Raw genomic sequence first — 17989 nt, forward strand, 5'->3', positions numbered from 1 at the left:
CGACTTCTGTAACAGAATCATCAGTGTTTGGAATACTTTACCTGACTCTGTGGTCTCTTCTCATAATCCTAAAAGCTTTAACCAAAAACTTTCTACTATTGACCTCACCCCATTCCTAAGAGGACCATAAGGGGCGTGCATAAGCGCACAAACGTGCCTACCGTTCCTGTCCTATTGTTTTTCTTTTCTTCTTCCTAATATATATATATATATATGCTTATACCTCCTATATTCACTCATATATGTGTTTATATACTATATAATCTTTTTGTATGATACCTACATATATTGTTGTGACAAAAATAAATAAATAAATAAATAAAAATAAAATAAAATAAATAAGGATAGCAGCAATTGCTAACATCTTGCCTGTGGTAAGATAGAGATCACCAGTTGGGACCTCAAATTTTATAGAGGAATACTTTTTGGTGGCTTAAGAACTTATGGAGAACCCTTTAACCCAGCCACAAGGAAGACAAAAAGTGTTGCTGAACTTTGAGGACTGTCAAAACTCCCTTCCTTCAGCACCATCATAACTTAGTCGCTGAACAAATGGTATTATAAAATATTTTATATTGTATTATAAAATCAATATCATTGAACATTTTTTGTTATTTCAACAAATTATCATTGGTAATTTCACAGAGCTTATTTGTTAGTACCTATAGGATTCTTTAAGACAGTTTAAATGTTCCTGTTGGTAATGGGGGTCATACATTATTACCCTAAGAAAAATGGGTGATTTCTTCTTTGGGAAGCACTGCTGTAAAGGATATTTCCTCTGTTCAGTGACTTTTCTGGCAAGATGATGCATGTGCACATGTTAACACACCTCCATCAACACACCACATCCTTCTCGGCCCTGCCCTTGACATTTTTAACTGAGTGCTCTTGTGGTTACATTAGCAAGCTTGGCACGATTAATAACATATATGAAAAGAAACTCCAGAGATCATAATTCTGTTGCTCTTTGTGATCTCTGCTCACTTCTACTTTTCTTCCCTTGGCAATATTCTTTATTAGCAATCTTTATTATGGTTTATTAACCAGCAGGAAGCAAATGTAACCATGCGGTAAATGTTACTTTGGATCAATGCTTTTCAACTTTGGAAACTTTAAGACAAGTGGAATTCAATGTTCATAATTTTCCAGCCAGTATGGGTTAAATCTATAGGTTTAAAATAAATAAATAAAAAGAGTACATAGAAGTACTTTCAACTAAAAGGAATATTTGGAACAGAAAAGGCTAAGATTAATGAATCACAATAACACAAGAATCTCCTTAAAAATGAAACAAAAAAATTCAGTGAAATCAACAAAAAATTTTTTTAAGGACTGCAGATTTCACTTACAAATCAGTCTCTGACAAACCCAGCAGGAATATATACTGATTAATTGGATCCACAGAAAACAAAGTATAAACTCCACTGAAAAGACTAAGACAAAAATCCGTCCAAAACTTAAAGTTGAGAACAAGCCATGTTTGGCTAATCGTGAAGAATTGAGTTCAGCTGCTCTTAGTGATTATCGTAAAGATTATTTTATATGCATCCATATAAAACCAAGCTAAATTGCCCATAATCTCAAGATTAATGTCCAAAAGGAGGAAATGCTTTGCAAAGTTGCTATTAGGCATTGTTCTTGTCACTAGACCCGAAAAGGAAAAAGTTCACGCAAGAGCAACCAAATTGATGAAATTGGAGTAGGCAAGTAAAAGACGGAGCAGAGGCTTGGAACAATGTGTGTGGTATGCAAAATATGGAAAAAGCCTTTCTTCCTCCTTTTTCACAATATTAGTACTCTGTCAAAGTGAGATTCACCACTATTCAAAGGAAGAGCTTTTCTTAAAATTTCAAGGCAGAGTTCATTTATGCCATCAGATACTGTGACCGTCCCTGGTGTATCCGTAACTAAAGAAGAATTGCACAAATTCATGAAGAATCAAGCCATCTGTAGCTACTATCCTTAATCGTGGCACCTTCTTGAAAGTAGTGGATTATTGTTAACACTGAGAAAGACAGAAAGAGGGGTTGGCTGCTTTGAGGAGGGGGCAGGGGTTGCTTGATAGACCAGGTGGGCCCTTGGATGGATCTGACCAGTAGTCCTCCTTTCAGAATGTCCACGAGGGCTATCAAAACAGACATTTTTTTGAAATCTTGCTCCCCTTCCTAGTTAATTATTTCAGTGATATATTTTTGTGAGAAACAAACAAAAGTGGGCCTTATTCATCATCTTCATTTGCAAAATTCCCCCCTAGGCATTTTGTTCCAGAAAATATCCATAAACACTATCCCTTTTCAAATGAAAGAACAAATCTGTGAATCAGTCAGCCATCAAGTGTTGGGTATGACTTTAAGTTTCAGAGTCTGTGAATGAAATTAATTAGTAGGAATGTCAGGATGAGTGGCCAAAAATCAATGGGGGAGGGGGAGGGAGGCAGCACATTCATCTGAACTTGACTGAGGTTGATGTCAGCATGTCTCATTTTTCCAGGTCCAATAGAAGAGCAATTCTTTAAACTTTCCTGGCTAGTCACCTGCCCTGTTCAAAAAGGAGAATCACTAGCTCTCTAGTGATTCTTTGTGAGGAAAATCAAGCCAAAAGAAAGCAATGAGAATATGAGATCCCTTTGGACCCAGTCTGGAGCATGGAGCTCCTCTGACATTTAAATGAATGTCTGGAAGCATTCCTGAAACATCCTTTGAATCCATACTGTCTCTGTCTTCTTCCCGTTATAATGGTTCCCAGAGTTCAAAAGGCACAACCTGTGTCCCATGTCAAGGCTGCACACCTTGTGGCTCAGGAGATCCATAGGGGGCCAGCTGCAAGTTTCAGCTATAGAACTACAGAAGGGAGAGGGTTGACGCTGGCAGGAAACTTTTGGGGTTTGTGAACTGCTTTAGAACTTTTTGTGGTCAAACAAGTGTTACAAACACATTTCTGGTGCTGCCTCTGCAGAGATCTTAGAGGGCAGGAAATCAGCAGGAAAGGTGGCAAATGAGAAAGAGAGAGAGAGAGAGAGAGAGAGAGAGAGAGAGAGAAATGAGAGAGAAGTGAAGAAATCTTTAATCTTCTCGTTTGCAGTTCTGTCTCTGTCTAAATAGTTAATGTGGATTAACTCTGTAGTGTGATGAGGAAGACCTTTCCCTCCCTTTCAGATTGTGGGAACCAAGGAGAAACTGGGTTCTTCCACCCCGACTAAAAGTAAGTGATGGAGAAGAACTGAGAGAAGGCTGAATTCCAACAGCAGGGCAGGGCAACTGTCAGGGTTCCGACCGATCATGATTTAATTAGGGCATTAGTCAGGCATTGGTCGGAACCCCATTAATTAGGGCATTGGTCGGAACCCTGACAGCAACTATGGCCTCTTTATGTGGATTTCAACTCCCAGAATTCCCCAGCCAGCAAGAAGAAAGTTACCCTTTCCTTGGCTCTTTAGGTGGAATTTTCTCCCAAGGGATGTTCTTCTAACATTTTGTTCTTTGGGGGTTGTAGGTGACATTTGAGGACTGACATTTGCTTGGGCTGTAAGTGAATGTTATTGTTGTTTACATATCTTTTTAGTTTGTTGGTTTCTAAGAATTCAGTTTAACACGACTTTCTAGACGTTATAGTTAACGTGTAGTTTAACTACTAATGATAATTAACTGATTTGTAAACAAGACGTAGAAGATGTTATTACTGCAGTCTTTGTCCCAAAGGTGCTTCCTTTCAAAAGGCAACTGGACAGAAGAAAGTCCAGTTGCCTTTTGAAAGGAAGCATCTTTGGGACAACCATCACCTGGATGACTAAGAATCTCCATAGACTACAATCTTTTTTTCTCTATTTTTAAATTAAGGAGAGATAAATGAAGTTTGTTAAGTGTACAAGGGAGAGATAGTAACAATATTCAGGCATTTGTTCAACTTATATCTTTTGTTTGGGTTGAAATTTCAAGGCATTTTACAGCATCAAGTATGCAATCAATACAAGCGACGATAAGATCATGGCAAACAGGCCCATCTGTAACATACTGTAAAATATACGTGAGCAATAAAACAAATGCTTGTCTATAGAAACTTTATGAAGTCAATCTTAATGGGAAAACAATAAATGCAATTTAGTGATAGCAAGAAAAGACATATGAGAAATATGAGGGGTAAAGGAAGCATTCAGGACTTCAAGGAAATGAATTTAGACATTACATGAAATGTTAGACAGACTACTAGTTGTCTTCTAAATGTGTTGAGCTTCAATTGCTTTCAAAATCCAGCCAATTTGTTGGGGAAGAGAGGTACTTATAACCATTCACTTAGTGACTGTTCAAAGTTACAATGGCCCTGAAAAAGTGACATACAACTGGTCCTCACACTTATGACCATCACAGCGTTCCCACGGTCACATGATAAAAATTCAGGCAGTGGGCAATTGGCATGTATATACAATGGTTGTAGAATCATGGTCATGTGATCACCATCTGGGACCTTCGCAGATGGCTTCCGACAAGCAAAGTTAATGGCGGAATCCAGGTTTGCTAACAACAACTTGATTCACTTAAAAACGGTAGTGATTTGCATAACAACCTTAGCAAGAAAGATTATATTGTTAGATGCAACTGACATAAGAACCACCTTGCTTAGCAACAGAAATTCTCGTCCCAATTGTGTTCGTAAATTAAGGATTATATCTAACAATTTAGTTTCAAATTAGCAATGTCTGGCAGTTATATAGCAATGTAGGATACCATACATTTCTAAAAATCAATGTCCCTGAATTTGGATGGGTAGGCAACTTTGGATCTGTTATTCTCAAGAAGGCAAGAAGGCAAGGGCAATTTACCTGTGAAAATTATTATCAAGAAAATGTCATGGACTTGTCCAGATAGTTGTCTGGGATCAAGACTGACCTGAAGGCACACACCAATAAAACCTTGCTCTGGGACTTGTGCTGATCCTGCCAGATTATCTTTGTTCACTTAAAGGACAATCTCATTCTCTTTGGATTGGTCAGAAATAAATCCCAAAGTGAATAAGCTAAGGGTGAGAATTCAACAGAGGTCTTTTTGGAAGCTGCATTGATCTGGATCATTTGGATTTATGCTCCTTAAACTGTTGTTAAAAATGCAGGATTATTATCAAGGAAAAAAAAGGTGTTATCTGGCACACCTGTTAGATGTTGGGGCCATTTTGTTTATTTTGTACAGTAGGTCTTTAAAATGTTCTTCCAGGAAGTGCTACAGGCAGTCCTTGTTTAGAATCTATTTCAGAATGACAGGTTTGGAAAGGGTCATTTAGACAATGGCTTACACACTGCTTTCTGAAATTAAAAAAATATTTGAATGAAGACTACTTCATTATGAACAAAACGATAAAACTAGGGTATCATATTAACAAAGGCAGTTTCTGTTTTTTTAACCTCGGTCTTTTTTTCCCACACCTCGGTTGTCTATAATTTGCTGCCCGCAACACTATATTGTGATGGAACTATTTTTTTAAAATTATTTTTTACAAATGATCTCCAGTACAGTCTTCAGTGTTTCCAAGTACGGTTGGAAGATCTTGTTATCTAAACCTTGCAAAGCTACCGCTTTGTCATGACATGGAGCAAATGGACAAACCTCTCCTTCTTTTTGACCCCTAGAACCAAGATCATCTAGTGTAGCTAGTCCAAAGAAGATTTAGAAAAGACAAAAGAAAGCACTATCTTACGAGTACACGATTAGCCTGTGGAATTCATTACATGACGTGGTGATAGGCATAAAGTCAGATGGTTTTAAAAGGGAGACGAATTCAAAAGGAAGACAAATAAGACACATTCAAGGAAGACTTCCAAAGTCTTTTCTAACTTTATTGTTCTGTTATTCTGTTAAGGAAGATAGCAACAGCAATAAGACTTATATAACCCTTCACAGCCCTCTCAAGGAGTCAGCATATTGTCCCCAGCAATCTGAGTCTTCATTTTACCGACCTCAGAAGGATGGAAAGCTGAGTCAACCTTGAGCCACTGAGAATCAAACTGCTGGCAGTCAGCAGAATTAGCCTGCAATACTGCATTCTAACCACTGTGCCACTACGGCTCTTAGTCTATAAGACAAATGTCTATATGTCTATTAAGGACAAATGCTACTTTTGGGATGGGACATTGAGCTCACAAGTACCAGATTAAGTGGATGATCCGGGAGAAAAGCTTTTCTCAGATGTATCTGGGTAGCCATTGTAAGAAACATATTCTAGACTAAGATAGGTCCTAGCTTGGTCCATGAAGGCTTTCCTTGAGTTTTTATGTACCTTGGTGCATAAGTACACTGAGAGCTTATGCACCAAGACAAATTCCTTGTGTATCCAATCACACTTGGCCAATAAAAAATTCTATTCTATTCTATTCTGAACCTGACTTGAGTAATATGTATACAAGCAGTCCTTGACTTATGACTGTAATGGAGCTTGGAATTTCCATTGTAAGTCATAACGATCATAAATCAAGGCACCCTGACCTTGACTGACCTGATTTTATGACATTTTATGACATAGTTGTTAAGTGAATGCTGCAGTCGTAAAGTGAGTCACTGTATTGCTATGAAAGTTTTTTGCTAGTTTCCAGCAAAAAAGTCATAAATCACATCATACGACTGGCTATAAAGGCAAGCCTGTTGCCAAATGCTCGTAAAGTGGTCACAGGAAGGTCTGTCTATAATTTTTAATGGTTGCTAAGCATGGTCATAAATCAAGGACTGCCTATATTAAATCCTTTCTTTATGTGAAGCACTTTCCCATGGAGTTGCTGCTCAAGATGCAGAGGACTAACAATGACCACTATACATTAGGCTATGGGTGAGAGTTATTCACTGTATAAATGCTGGAGAAGTAGAGGTGATAAGAGGGCAATGCATTTTTGCTAAGCAATAATCCCATACTTGAAGGCTCCAGTTTCTGCCTATGTCCTTGTCTGGGGGCCTGGAAAAGAAATAAATCTTTGCCTGCTCACCAATCTGTTGAGGGAAGCAGATATGGAAATTCTTCCTTATTTCTGAGACAAATGACATTGTGGTGCAGAAGTGGAGGTACTAGTTTAGGATTAGAAGACCAGAATACTGATCCTCCATCAGCCATGGAAGTTCCTTGAATGACTTTTGAGATTCATCACTCTCTTTCATGTAACTTCCTGGGGCGATTGATGTAGGGAAAAATAGGAACAAGGAGTGCTATGAAGCCTGTAAGAAAGAATGGAATGGAATGGAATGGAATGGAATAGAATAGAATAGAATAGAATAGAATAGAATAGAATGGAATGGAATGGAATAGAATAGAATAGAATAGAATAGAATAGAATAGAATTTATTGGCCAAATGTGGTTGGTCACACAAGGGATTTGTTTTGGTGCGTATGCTCTCAGTGTACATAAAAGAAAAAAAAACCTTCATCAAGGTACAACATTTACAACACAAATGATGGTCATAGGGTACAATTTAAACCTTAATGATAGCAACAAAAAGTTACAGTCATACAGTCATAAGTGGAAAGAGATTGGTGATGGAAACGATGAGAAGATTAATAGTAGTGAAGATTTAGTAAATAGTTTGACAGTGTTGAGGGAATTATTTGTTTAGCAGAGTGATGGCCTTCGGGAAAACACTGTTCTCGTGTCTAGTTGTTCTGGTGTGCAGTGCTCTATAGCGTCGTTTTGAGGGTAGGAGTTGAAACAGTTTATGTCCAGGATGTGAGGGATCTGTAAATATTTTCATGGCCCTCTTCTTGATTCGTGCAGTATATAATATATAATATATATAATCCATCAATCAATTGCTCTATTCTTCTCACTGTTGTATTAATATGCAATTGTTGACAACAAAAATGTTAGCATAATTTGTGCTTTTTCCAATGGATAATCATTAATATGCCTATGAGGCTTGCATGTAGCCAGTCCATTCAGCTTGACCGTGGGACAATTTTAGAGCATCATTTGATAGATTTTCCCACAAAGCATCATTAACAGGAGAGACATGCACCAATGATGACTTCGGAAAGTGTGATGTAGTATGGCTGGGGGCTTAGATGGAGGGCAGGTGCAGGTGCTCCTTGCCAGCAACCTATATCTCAGGCTATTTCTGAATATGAGTTTATTGATCTCCTGGGAAACTGGTAAATTTAGGTCCAAAAGTGGTCCACCTGATAGGTTGGTGGGGCAGCAGAAGATGTGGGCTGAAATGGGAGGCAGTTTGCATACTGTAGCATATTGAGAGCACTCCCTGATTCATCTATATCTCACCAACTTTCAGTTAGGGTATATTTGGACACAGGTTTACTGGTCTTCCTATCACTTGGGGTGGAATTGAAAATTAGCCAGACTTTTACCAATGTCTCAACAGCTTCCAAATCGCTGAGGAGTTGGTAACAAGTGGTTGTGGTTGTCAGCACCCAGAAGGATCTCATGGACTATGTATCAACTTTCTTCTTTTTCATTCATTGTAAACGTTTCTAAAGCCCTTTCTATAGTTTGCTTATTTTATTCTCCTCTATTGCTTCGAGGATCTTGACAATTTAATATAAAGCAATGCATTTTATACTTGCTTGATATAAAAAAATGATTAAGGTTATAAAGAGAGGAGAAGAGGAAGAAGACTCCAGACTTCAAATGGCACAATTCCTGTTCAGAAAGTGTTTTTCCAACTACGACAAAATGCAAAATGTTCTTTCTGATGGTGATTCCCAGCCCCCTATAATTAATTCTATACAGGTAGTCTTTGACTTACAACGGTGTTGAAAAAAGTTACTTATAGTTGTTTTTCACACTTATGACCGTTGCAGCATCCCCATGGTCATGTGATCAAAATCCGGACGCTTCAGAACTGACACATATTTATGATGGTTGTAGTGTCTCAGGGTCATGTGATCATCTTTTGTGACCTTCTGATAAGCAAAGTCAATGTGGAAGCCAGATTCACTTAACAACTGTGGTGATTCACTTAACAACTGTGGCAAGAAAGGACATAAAACAACTGTCTTACTGAGCAACAGAAATTTGGTATTCAATTGTGGTCGTAAGTTGAGGACTACTTGTACTACCTCTTGAGGGGTATCAGAATTGGTTGATACTGGGAAAATGCGATTTCCAAGTATGGCCCCTGTTTCACCAACTTAGTGTACCCACTATGATATGACATGCTCTAGGCAAGTGATTGTATTGCAAGTAGTTGTGAATATCTATAGCTCTGGTATAGGATGAGGGTGAAGGTTCATTCTCAGAGCTTGTGGGTTGGTTTCTGAACATTTTATTACTACTAGTAAGATGTTACTAGGAAACATCTTCAGCGGAGTTTAGGGGATATCAGTGTCGGTGTTCTGTTATTAGGGCTTCAGGTGTGGATGTGTCAAGTGAGGTGTCAAGTAATTGTATTGCTGCTTCTAGTACCTGTTAGTTAATTCCAGGAATATCATGAATGATGGACAATATATTTTGTTACAAATTCATTTCATTTTGCATTTATTTATTTATTTTCATTTCTAATTTCATGCGATTTGCTGAAGATTTTAGATGTTTGGAGTTTTGAACCTGGGCTCATGACTCGGTCTCCTCTCCTGTCTTTGCAGACATTATGGGTTGCTGCTACAGTTTAGACTATGATGATGACTGGGCTATAGATGCTGAGATTTGTGAGGTGTGTCACTATCCTATTGATCCAGCCACCAAGCCACAGGTGAGCAATCTCATTTATTGCTGTGGTATGCTCATCTGGACATTAATCCCATAACTCCTTTTTGAAAACACATTGGGGACCTATTGAATGCATGGTATCAGAGGTGGGTTTCAGCAGCTTCTGACCAGTTCTGGAGAACCGGTATTGGAAATTTTGAGTAGTTCAGAGAACCGGTAAATACCACCTCTGACTGGCCCCGCCCCTATCAATTCTCCGCCTCCCAAGTCCCAGCTAATTTCAGGAGGAAATGGGGATTTTGCAGTATCCTTCCCCTGGAGTGGGGAGGGAATGGCGATTTTACAGTATCTTTCCCCTGGAGTCAGATGGGAATGGAGATTTTACAGTATCCTTCCCCTGCCATGCCCACCAAGCCACGCCCACCGAGCCACACCCACAGAACCGGTACCAAAAAATTTTGAAACCCACCACTGCATGGTATAATAATAATAGTAGTAGTAGTAGTAGTAGTAGTAATAATAATAATAATAATAATAATAATAATAATAATAATAATAATAATAATAATAATAATAATATAATTTTTATACCACCCTTCTCCCTAAGGACTCAGGGCGGTTAACAGCCAGATAAAAAATACATTACAATATACAATAAAACCCATTTAAAAAACTTATTCAACCTTGGCCGAACTAAAACTATAAAAGACGTAATATAAAACCCCGATTTAAAATCCAATTTAAAACCCATATTATGCCAGTCCCGCTCGGAAGAATAAATACGTCTTCAGCTCGCGGCGAAAGGCCCGGAGGTCAGGAAGTTGACGGAGTCCAGGAGGAAGCTCATTCCAGAGGGTAGGTGCCCCCACAGAGAAGGCTCTCCCCCTGGGGTCACCTGCCGGCATTGTTTGGCTGACGGCACCCTGAGGAGACCCTCTCTATGGGAGCGCACCAGTCGGTGGGAGGCATATGGTAACAGAAGGCGGTCCCGTAGATATCCGGGTCCTATGCCATGGAGCGCTTTAAAGGTGGTAACCAACACCTTGAAGTGCACCCGGAAGACCACAGGTAGCCAGTGCAGCTTGCGCAGGAGAGGTGTTATATGGGAGCCACGAGTGGCTCCCTCTATCACCCGCGCAGCTGCATTCGGGACCAACTGGAGCCTCTGGGTGCTCTTCAAGGGAAGCCCCATGTAGAGAGCATTGCAGTAGTCTAGGCGAGAGGTGACAAGGGCATGAGTGACCGTGCATAGGGAATCCCAGTCTAGAAAGGGGCGCAACTGGCGAACCAGGCGTACCTGGTAGAAGGCTCTCCTGGAGACGGTCGCCAAATGCTCTTCGAAAGACAACCGTCCATCCAGGAGAACGCCTAGATTGCGCACCCTCTCCACTCGGGCCAATGATTCGCCCCCAACAGTCAGCAGTGGTTGCAGCTGACTGTACTGGGATGCCGGCATCCACAGCCACTCAGTCTTGGAGGGGTTGAGCTTGAGCCTGTTTCTCCCCATCCAGACCTGCACGGCCTCCAGACACCGAGACAGCACTTCGACAGCTTCATTGGGGTGGTCCGGGGTGGAAATGTACAGCTGGGTGTCATCAGCGTACAGTTGATAACTCACCCCAAAACCACGGATGACCTCACCCAGCGGCTTCATGTAGATGTTGAACAGGAGAGGCGAGAGAACCGATCCCTGTGGCACCCCACACAGGAGGCGCCTTGAAGTCGATCTCTGCCCCCCTGTCAACACTGTCTGCGACCGGTCAGAGAGATAGGAGGAGAACCACCGCAAAATGGTGCCTCCCACTCCCAAACCCTCCAACCAGCGCAGCAAGATACCATGGTCGATGGTATCAAAAGCCGCTGAGAGATCTAACAGGACCAGGGCAGAGGAATAACCCCTGTCCTGAGCCCTCCGGAGGTCATCCACCAATGCGACCAAAGCCGTCTCCGTGCTGTACCTGGGCCGGAAACCGGACTGGAATGGGTCTAGATAGACAGATTCATCCAGGTACTGGGGTCACTGATATGCCACCACACTCTCAACAACCTTCGCCACAAAGCGAAGGTTGGAGACTGGATGGTAATTTCCCAAAACAGCTGGGTCCAGGGATGGCTTCTTGAGGAGGGGCCTCACCACCGCCTCTTTCAAGGCGGTGGGAACAACCCCCTCCCTCAAAGAAGCGTTAACAATTCCCTGGAGCCAGCCTCGTGTAACCTCCCGAGTGGCCAGTACCAGCCAGGAGGGACACAGGTCCAATAAACATGTGGTGGCATTCAGCCGCCCCAGCAACCTGTCCATGTCCTCGGGAGCCACAGGATCAAACTCCTCCCAAATGGGCTCAACAAGACTTGCCTCCGTCACTTCGCCTGAGACTACCCAATTTTGGTCCAAACCGTCCTGGAGCTGAGCGATTTTATCGTACAGATACTTACTAAAGTCCTCGGCTCAACCCTGTAAGGGATCATCACGCACTTTCTGATGAAGGAGAGAGCGAGTCACCCTAAACAGAGAGGCCGGGCGGTTATCTGCCGATGCAATGAGGGTAGAGACATAGGCCTGCTTGGTCTCCCTCAGAGCCACTAGGTAGGTCTGAATATGAGACCTAACTAGTGTTCGGTCAGCTTCAGAATGGCTGGCCCTCCAGACACTCTCTAGGCATCTTTTCCGGCGTTTCATCTCCCTCAGCTCCTCGGAAAACCAGGGAGCCGGTTGAGACCTACGCCGGGTCAGAGGCCACAAAGGCACGACACGGTCCAAAGCGCCCGCCGCGGCCCGTTCCCAGGTTGCGACAAGCTCCTCAGCCGAGCCGTGGGCCAGATCCCCAGGAAGTGGCCCAAGCTCTGTCAGGAACCTTTCTGGGTCCATCAGTCGCCTGGGACGGAACCAACGCATCGGCCCCGTCTCCCTGCAGTGTTGAGTGGCGGTCCGAAAGTCCAGACGAAGGAGAGAATGATCTGACCATGACAAAGGTTCAATGACTAGTTCTCCTAGTTCCAGATCATTCAGCCACTGTCTAGAGACAAAAATCAGATCCAGTGTGCTTCCCCCAACGTGGGTGGGGCCGTCAACTAGTTGGGTCAGGTCCATGGCCGTCATGGAGGCCATGAACTCCTGAGCTGCCATTGATGATACGCCGGCCGATGGCAAGTTGAAGTCCCCCATGACCATAAGCCTAGGGGTATCAACTGCCATCCCGGCTATCACCCCAAGCAGCTCAGGCAGGGCTGTTGTCATGCAGCAAGGAGCCAGGTACGTGACCAACAAGCCCACCTGCATCCTACGCCTCCCCTTCACGTAAAGGGATTCACAACCGGCTATCTGAGGTACAGTGGCCTCCCTCGGTTCTAGACTCTCCTTAATAACAACCGCCACCCCTCCACCCCTACCCTGGGCCCTCGGCTGATGGAATGCTCAGAAACCCGGTGGGCACATATCTACAAGGGGCGCCCCCCCTTCGGCGCCCAACCAAGTTTCCGAAATGCCCATAAGGTCCGCAGCCCCCCCCGTATAAGGTCATAAATCAGGGGGGCTTTGTTCACTATGGACCTTGCATTGCATAACATCATTGCTTGTTCATTGCTATATTATACAATGTTATAAGCAATGTTCCCCAACCTTGGCAGTTTTAAGGTGCCCATTTTAAAACTGCCAAGGTTGGAAATACTGGTATAAAGTCTCACCCCAAAGGTTCCCCACCCTGGCTTATGTATTCCAACTTTTCTTTCAAATACGTGTTCTGTCTCTGGCCAAGTTTTACACTGACTAGCTGATTACCTGGCGTTGACTGGGTATTTATTTATCCCAATCTTGTATTAGACAGGAAAAGGAATGAATTATACACTTTGGTGTCAAATCAAAGCAATTTTACTCACAGGGTTTTAAAAGTATTGCACAGTATACAAATTATAAAATAAAATATTATTCAAATTAAGTATATTATTAATTTAAGACAAAACTTGATTATAAACAACATTTTAGTTTCACCTCCAGGAGCCAGAATAAATTCTGTGGTGAACCCACCCTTGAGCAAGCAACATAAAGTTACCGTATCTGTGGGAGAAACATGGCGATCTCAAATCCACTCCACAGTACTTAGTAGACTGACCCTGTGACTTATTGATCGTGATTGAGAATGCAAGTCTGAATTTTTTTTTCAAATATTTTTCATTTCCCCCCCCCCAGAGAATAAGTCACCTGTATACCAAGTTTGGATGAAATTGCTTGAGGCGTTCCAGAGTTATGGTGGAACACACACACACAGACACAGACACACAAACACCAGGGGTGTCTTACCTCCACAGTATTTTTTTCCAGAGAGTAAGTCATCTGTGTACCAAGTTTGGTTAAAATTGCTCGAAACGTTCAAGAGTTATGCTGGAACACACACACATAGACATAAGCACACACACACACACACACACACACACACACACACCCCTCCCCCGAGGGGTGGTAGGTGTGTCTTACCCCCACAGTATTTGTTTCCAGAGAGTAAGTCATCTGTGTACCAAGTTTGGTTGAAATTGCTCAAGCCTTCCAGAGTTATGCTAGAACACACACACACATAAAAACACACACACACACACACACACACACACACACACACACACACGGGGTGTTAGGGGTATGTTACCCCCTCAATATATTTTTTCCAGAGAGTAAGTCTTCTGTGTACCGAGCTTGGTTAAAATTGCTCGAAACATGCAAGCGTTATGCATACATACATAGGTCATTTTATTTTCTGAGGTTTTCACGGGTGTTTGTATGTAGGTCTTTGGAGAAAACCCGAATAACCAAAGACCTACATAGGTCATTTTTTATATATATAGATTTCACAGCTGACAGGACTGATTTTCATTTTAGCCAGATCAGGAAATATGGAGCATCTATCAGAGAATAATAATAATAATTTCATTTGGTGAGGAGGAAGGATTTTAGTTCCAGCTTTCTTCCATCACATTTGATTTCTTTTCACCTCTCTTGCATGTTTGATTTCAGTTAGCATTGTTTCTCCTGCAGAGACCCACTTTAAATGGTTCTGAGTTGCACACTCCCCTGTTGGCAGCCGAAGGGATTCCTCCTCCTAGTTCACCCCTTCAAGGTAAGTGTTTTATTTTCCTTTCAACTTTGAATGTTGGCCAAGGCTGTGCAAAGACTATCTGGATTTCTTAGCAATGCAATAAATCTGTGGCATTTTATGATTGGTCGGCAAGTTGAGGGGTTGGGGGCAAACTTAGGGCAGAGAACATAATAAGGGGACCACATCAACAGGTGGGAGAGATTGCAGAAGTATGGTCCACATCTTATGAAAATTGTTGCTCAAACTTGTTGCTCAAATATATTCAGAAGAATATTCAGATGAATCTCTCCGATGCTCCATTCCTCTAACCATACCCTATTGTTTCAGTTGTTTTAGTTGGGTCAATTTTTGCTTGTTTAGTTAGCTCCTTAGAATTTGGGTGGGGGCTGGTGGGTGTGTTTGAAAATGTTGAAAAAAACATGGATACCCTCTTAAAATGGCTGCCAGGGAAACAAAAGCAATTCCCAAGCAGAACACTTTTGGCCCTTGCTTAGGTCTCCCCTCACTAATACGGGTCTCTATTAATATAATTCTTTGGCATGTCAAAAGTCAGACTGAGCAAAAAGTCTGATGCCCATAGAGGTGTCTGTGACATATTAACACCCTGTGCACCACACTGGGGACCTCAAGAACAATTCTGTCCTTTTTTATTTGCAAGCATACTCAAAAAGCTTATTACTCTTCCAAGCATTACTAAAATAATGATTATTTCAGAATAAGCTTAAAAGATTCTAGAATAAAGCTGGGAAAAACAAAGATAAGCATGTTTTCTATATGCAAATTTTGCCTTGAACTCAAAGGCAAAGACTTTACCTTTGCCAAATCCTGTCAGGCGTGCCTCCTTTCAAAACTCAAGAAAGAAAACCCCCAACTCCATTGTTTGTAGAGAAAGGTATCTTTTACTGAGAATGAACTGATTGCAAGGAAAGTAAAGCAAGCTCTGGACAATAGGTGTGGTTTACACATACAAGTTCCCACATTAATCCCTCCTCCCCCAAAAGGTCAGGCTGTCTTGTCCAATCCACCTTCTTCTCAGGTGCCATCCGATCATCTCCAGATGGTTTCATCTCTCTGGTATGCACATTAGCTGTGAGTGTTATCAGCCCGCGTTCTAGTCTTTGAATACATTCTACTAATCCCTAGCAAGTTTCGTTAAGTTTCGTTTCTTCCTAAACTCCCCCCCCCCACTCCATTTCATGACAGCCAAAGCAGCTAGCCCTTAATCAAGGATACATTACCCATTCCCTTTGCCTAGCACTAAAAGACAGCAATAAACCAATTAACTGACAGTAATAAAACAATAAAGGTAGCATGCGGAGGCTGACAGCTGGTAATAGACTACCAGCAAGATAAGAGCCAAGCTAAATCTCCCATTCCTTACTATAGTAGAACTGTGGCTAATCCGTGAGTCTGAACCAGATATGTGTGCATGCATTCCTTCAGGTCAATTTTTGACTTCTGGTGACCACCAGGACAAGTCTCTAGTTTTTTTAGCCATTTTTTTCAGAAGTGGTTTGCCATTGCCTCCTTCCTGGGGCTGAGAGAGACTGACTGGCCCAAGGTCACCCAGATGGCTTCATGCCGGAGGAGGGACTGGAATGTATAGTTTTCTGGTTTCTAAAATAGTGCCTTAAAACTACATCAGACTAACTGCCTTTGCTGATAAACTAAACTCTTATTTCTGTAAAACTAAATGGATAGTAGCAGGCTAATTTGCTGTTATTTTTTTTTCTTTCAGCAAACTTTCATTCCTTGATATAAATGACATATTATTCCCAACTTTTCAAAAGCATGTCTTTTCAACAAATACTTTACTAGGGGCAATAAATTCATGTACTTCCTTTAATTCAGGGGTGAAATGCTCCTGGTTCGGACCGGATCGCCTGATCCAGTACTGATAGCAGCGGGTGATTTGGAGAACCGGTAGTAAAAATCCCTTCCCCCCCACATGTCTAGTGATCATCAGAGGTTTTTTTTTAACTTTTAAAAGCATTTTTTCCTCAGCTGAAGAAAGAGAACAGGTCTATCACAGTCCATATTACAGTATTTCCGCCATTTTCTGGAAGCTCTACTATAAAGTCCATACCTTCCCATGGGCGGCTGGGCTCAGCTGCCTGTTGAAGCAAGCCGGGATGCTTCCCCGGTCTTGTCTTATTGCTGGCACATGTGGCACAACTATTTACATAGTCCTCCACATCAGCTTTCATCTTTGGCCACCAAAACTGCTGTCTAATCAGATGAAGGGTCTTTAGAAATCCAAAGTGACCAGCCAATTGAGAATCATGGCTACACTGGAGCACCAGGAGTTTCATGCTGTTGGGGATGTAAATTTTTGAACTTTCCAAGCTAGTCCATCATGGGTCATCAACGTGTCTTGATTGTCGGCAAGCCATGGATCAGTAGATAGTACTGCCTTCAAGTTGGCAGTTAGCTTCCCATCGATGGGGTCAGTCTGCCTGCTGGCCTGACCCCAGGTAGTGACTTGCGCCGCACTCTGTGTGTCTGGGATGATGGCATGGACGATGTCCTCCCTCTGGCTGTCATACTGGGGTTTCCTTGACAGCGCATCTGCAAGCAGGTTCTTCCCCCCTGGGATGTATTTCAGCTTGAAATCAAACCGCTTGAAGTACTGTGCCCAGCAGACCTGTTTGGGGGAGAACCTTCGTGGGGTCTTTAAAGCTTCGAGGTTTTTATGGTCTGACCATACCTCAAAGGGGATCTTGGCTCCCTCTAGGAAGTGCCGCCATGATAGAAGAGCCCAACGAACAGCAAAGGCTTCCTTCTCCCATACTGCCCATCTCCGCTCAGTGTCCGTGAGTTTTTTGGACACATATGCACAGGGAAGCAGCCCTCCTTGGGGGTCTTCCTGGAGGAGCCCTGCTGCTACTGCAAAGTCTCTGGTGTCAGCCTGGACAAAGAATTGCCTATCTGGGTCTGGGTGCTGAAGGATGGGCTCCTCTGCAAACCGCTGTTTCAAGCTTTCAAATGCTTAGTGTCCAGGCTAATGGCTGCATCGGCTGCAGCTTTGCAGGGGAGGGTCAGTAAGCGGAAGAGCCACTTCTGCAAAGGCTGGGATGAATTGTCGGTAGAAGTTAGCAAACCCCAGGAAACTTTACAGCTGTTTCCTGGAGTGAAGGGGCTGCTAGTCAAGTACGGCTCACACGACTCAAGAACATGCCCTACACGCACCTGCCATCCATACAGAACGGCCTCGCAGAGGTCACTCCCACAAACCCTAGCTCGCACACTCCTTCTCTTAGTGGTGGCCGCAAACAAA

General features: G+C 42.5%; 1 protein-coding gene across 2 annotated transcripts in view; it reads left to right on the forward strand.

Moving 5' to 3' along the window:
• Nucleotides 1-454: 454 nt before the first annotated feature.
• The window catches only part of LCK (LCK proto-oncogene, Src family tyrosine kinase), a 59835-nt gene continuing 42300 nt past the window's right edge, over nucleotides 455-17989 (forward strand). Inside the window, exons 1-3 of one of the 2 annotated variants that reach the window (XM_058195391.1) lie at nucleotides 455-555; nucleotides 9568-9674; nucleotides 14652-14733. In XM_058195391.1, coding sequence (XP_058051374.1) covers nucleotides 9573-9674; nucleotides 14652-14733 — 184 coding nt within the window. In that variant the 5' untranslated portion in view covers nucleotides 455-555; nucleotides 9568-9572. Of the gene's footprint in view, nucleotides 556-3073; nucleotides 3205-9567; nucleotides 9675-14651; nucleotides 14734-17989 lie in introns of those variants that run through there. The other variant, XM_058195392.1, reaches the window with a different exon arrangement.

The sequence above is a fragment of the Ahaetulla prasina genome, chromosome 10 (assembly GCF_028640845.1).
Source record: "Ahaetulla prasina isolate Xishuangbanna chromosome 10, ASM2864084v1, whole genome shotgun sequence".
Taxonomy (NCBI): Eukaryota; Metazoa; Chordata; class Lepidosauria; order Squamata; family Colubridae; genus Ahaetulla; species Ahaetulla prasina.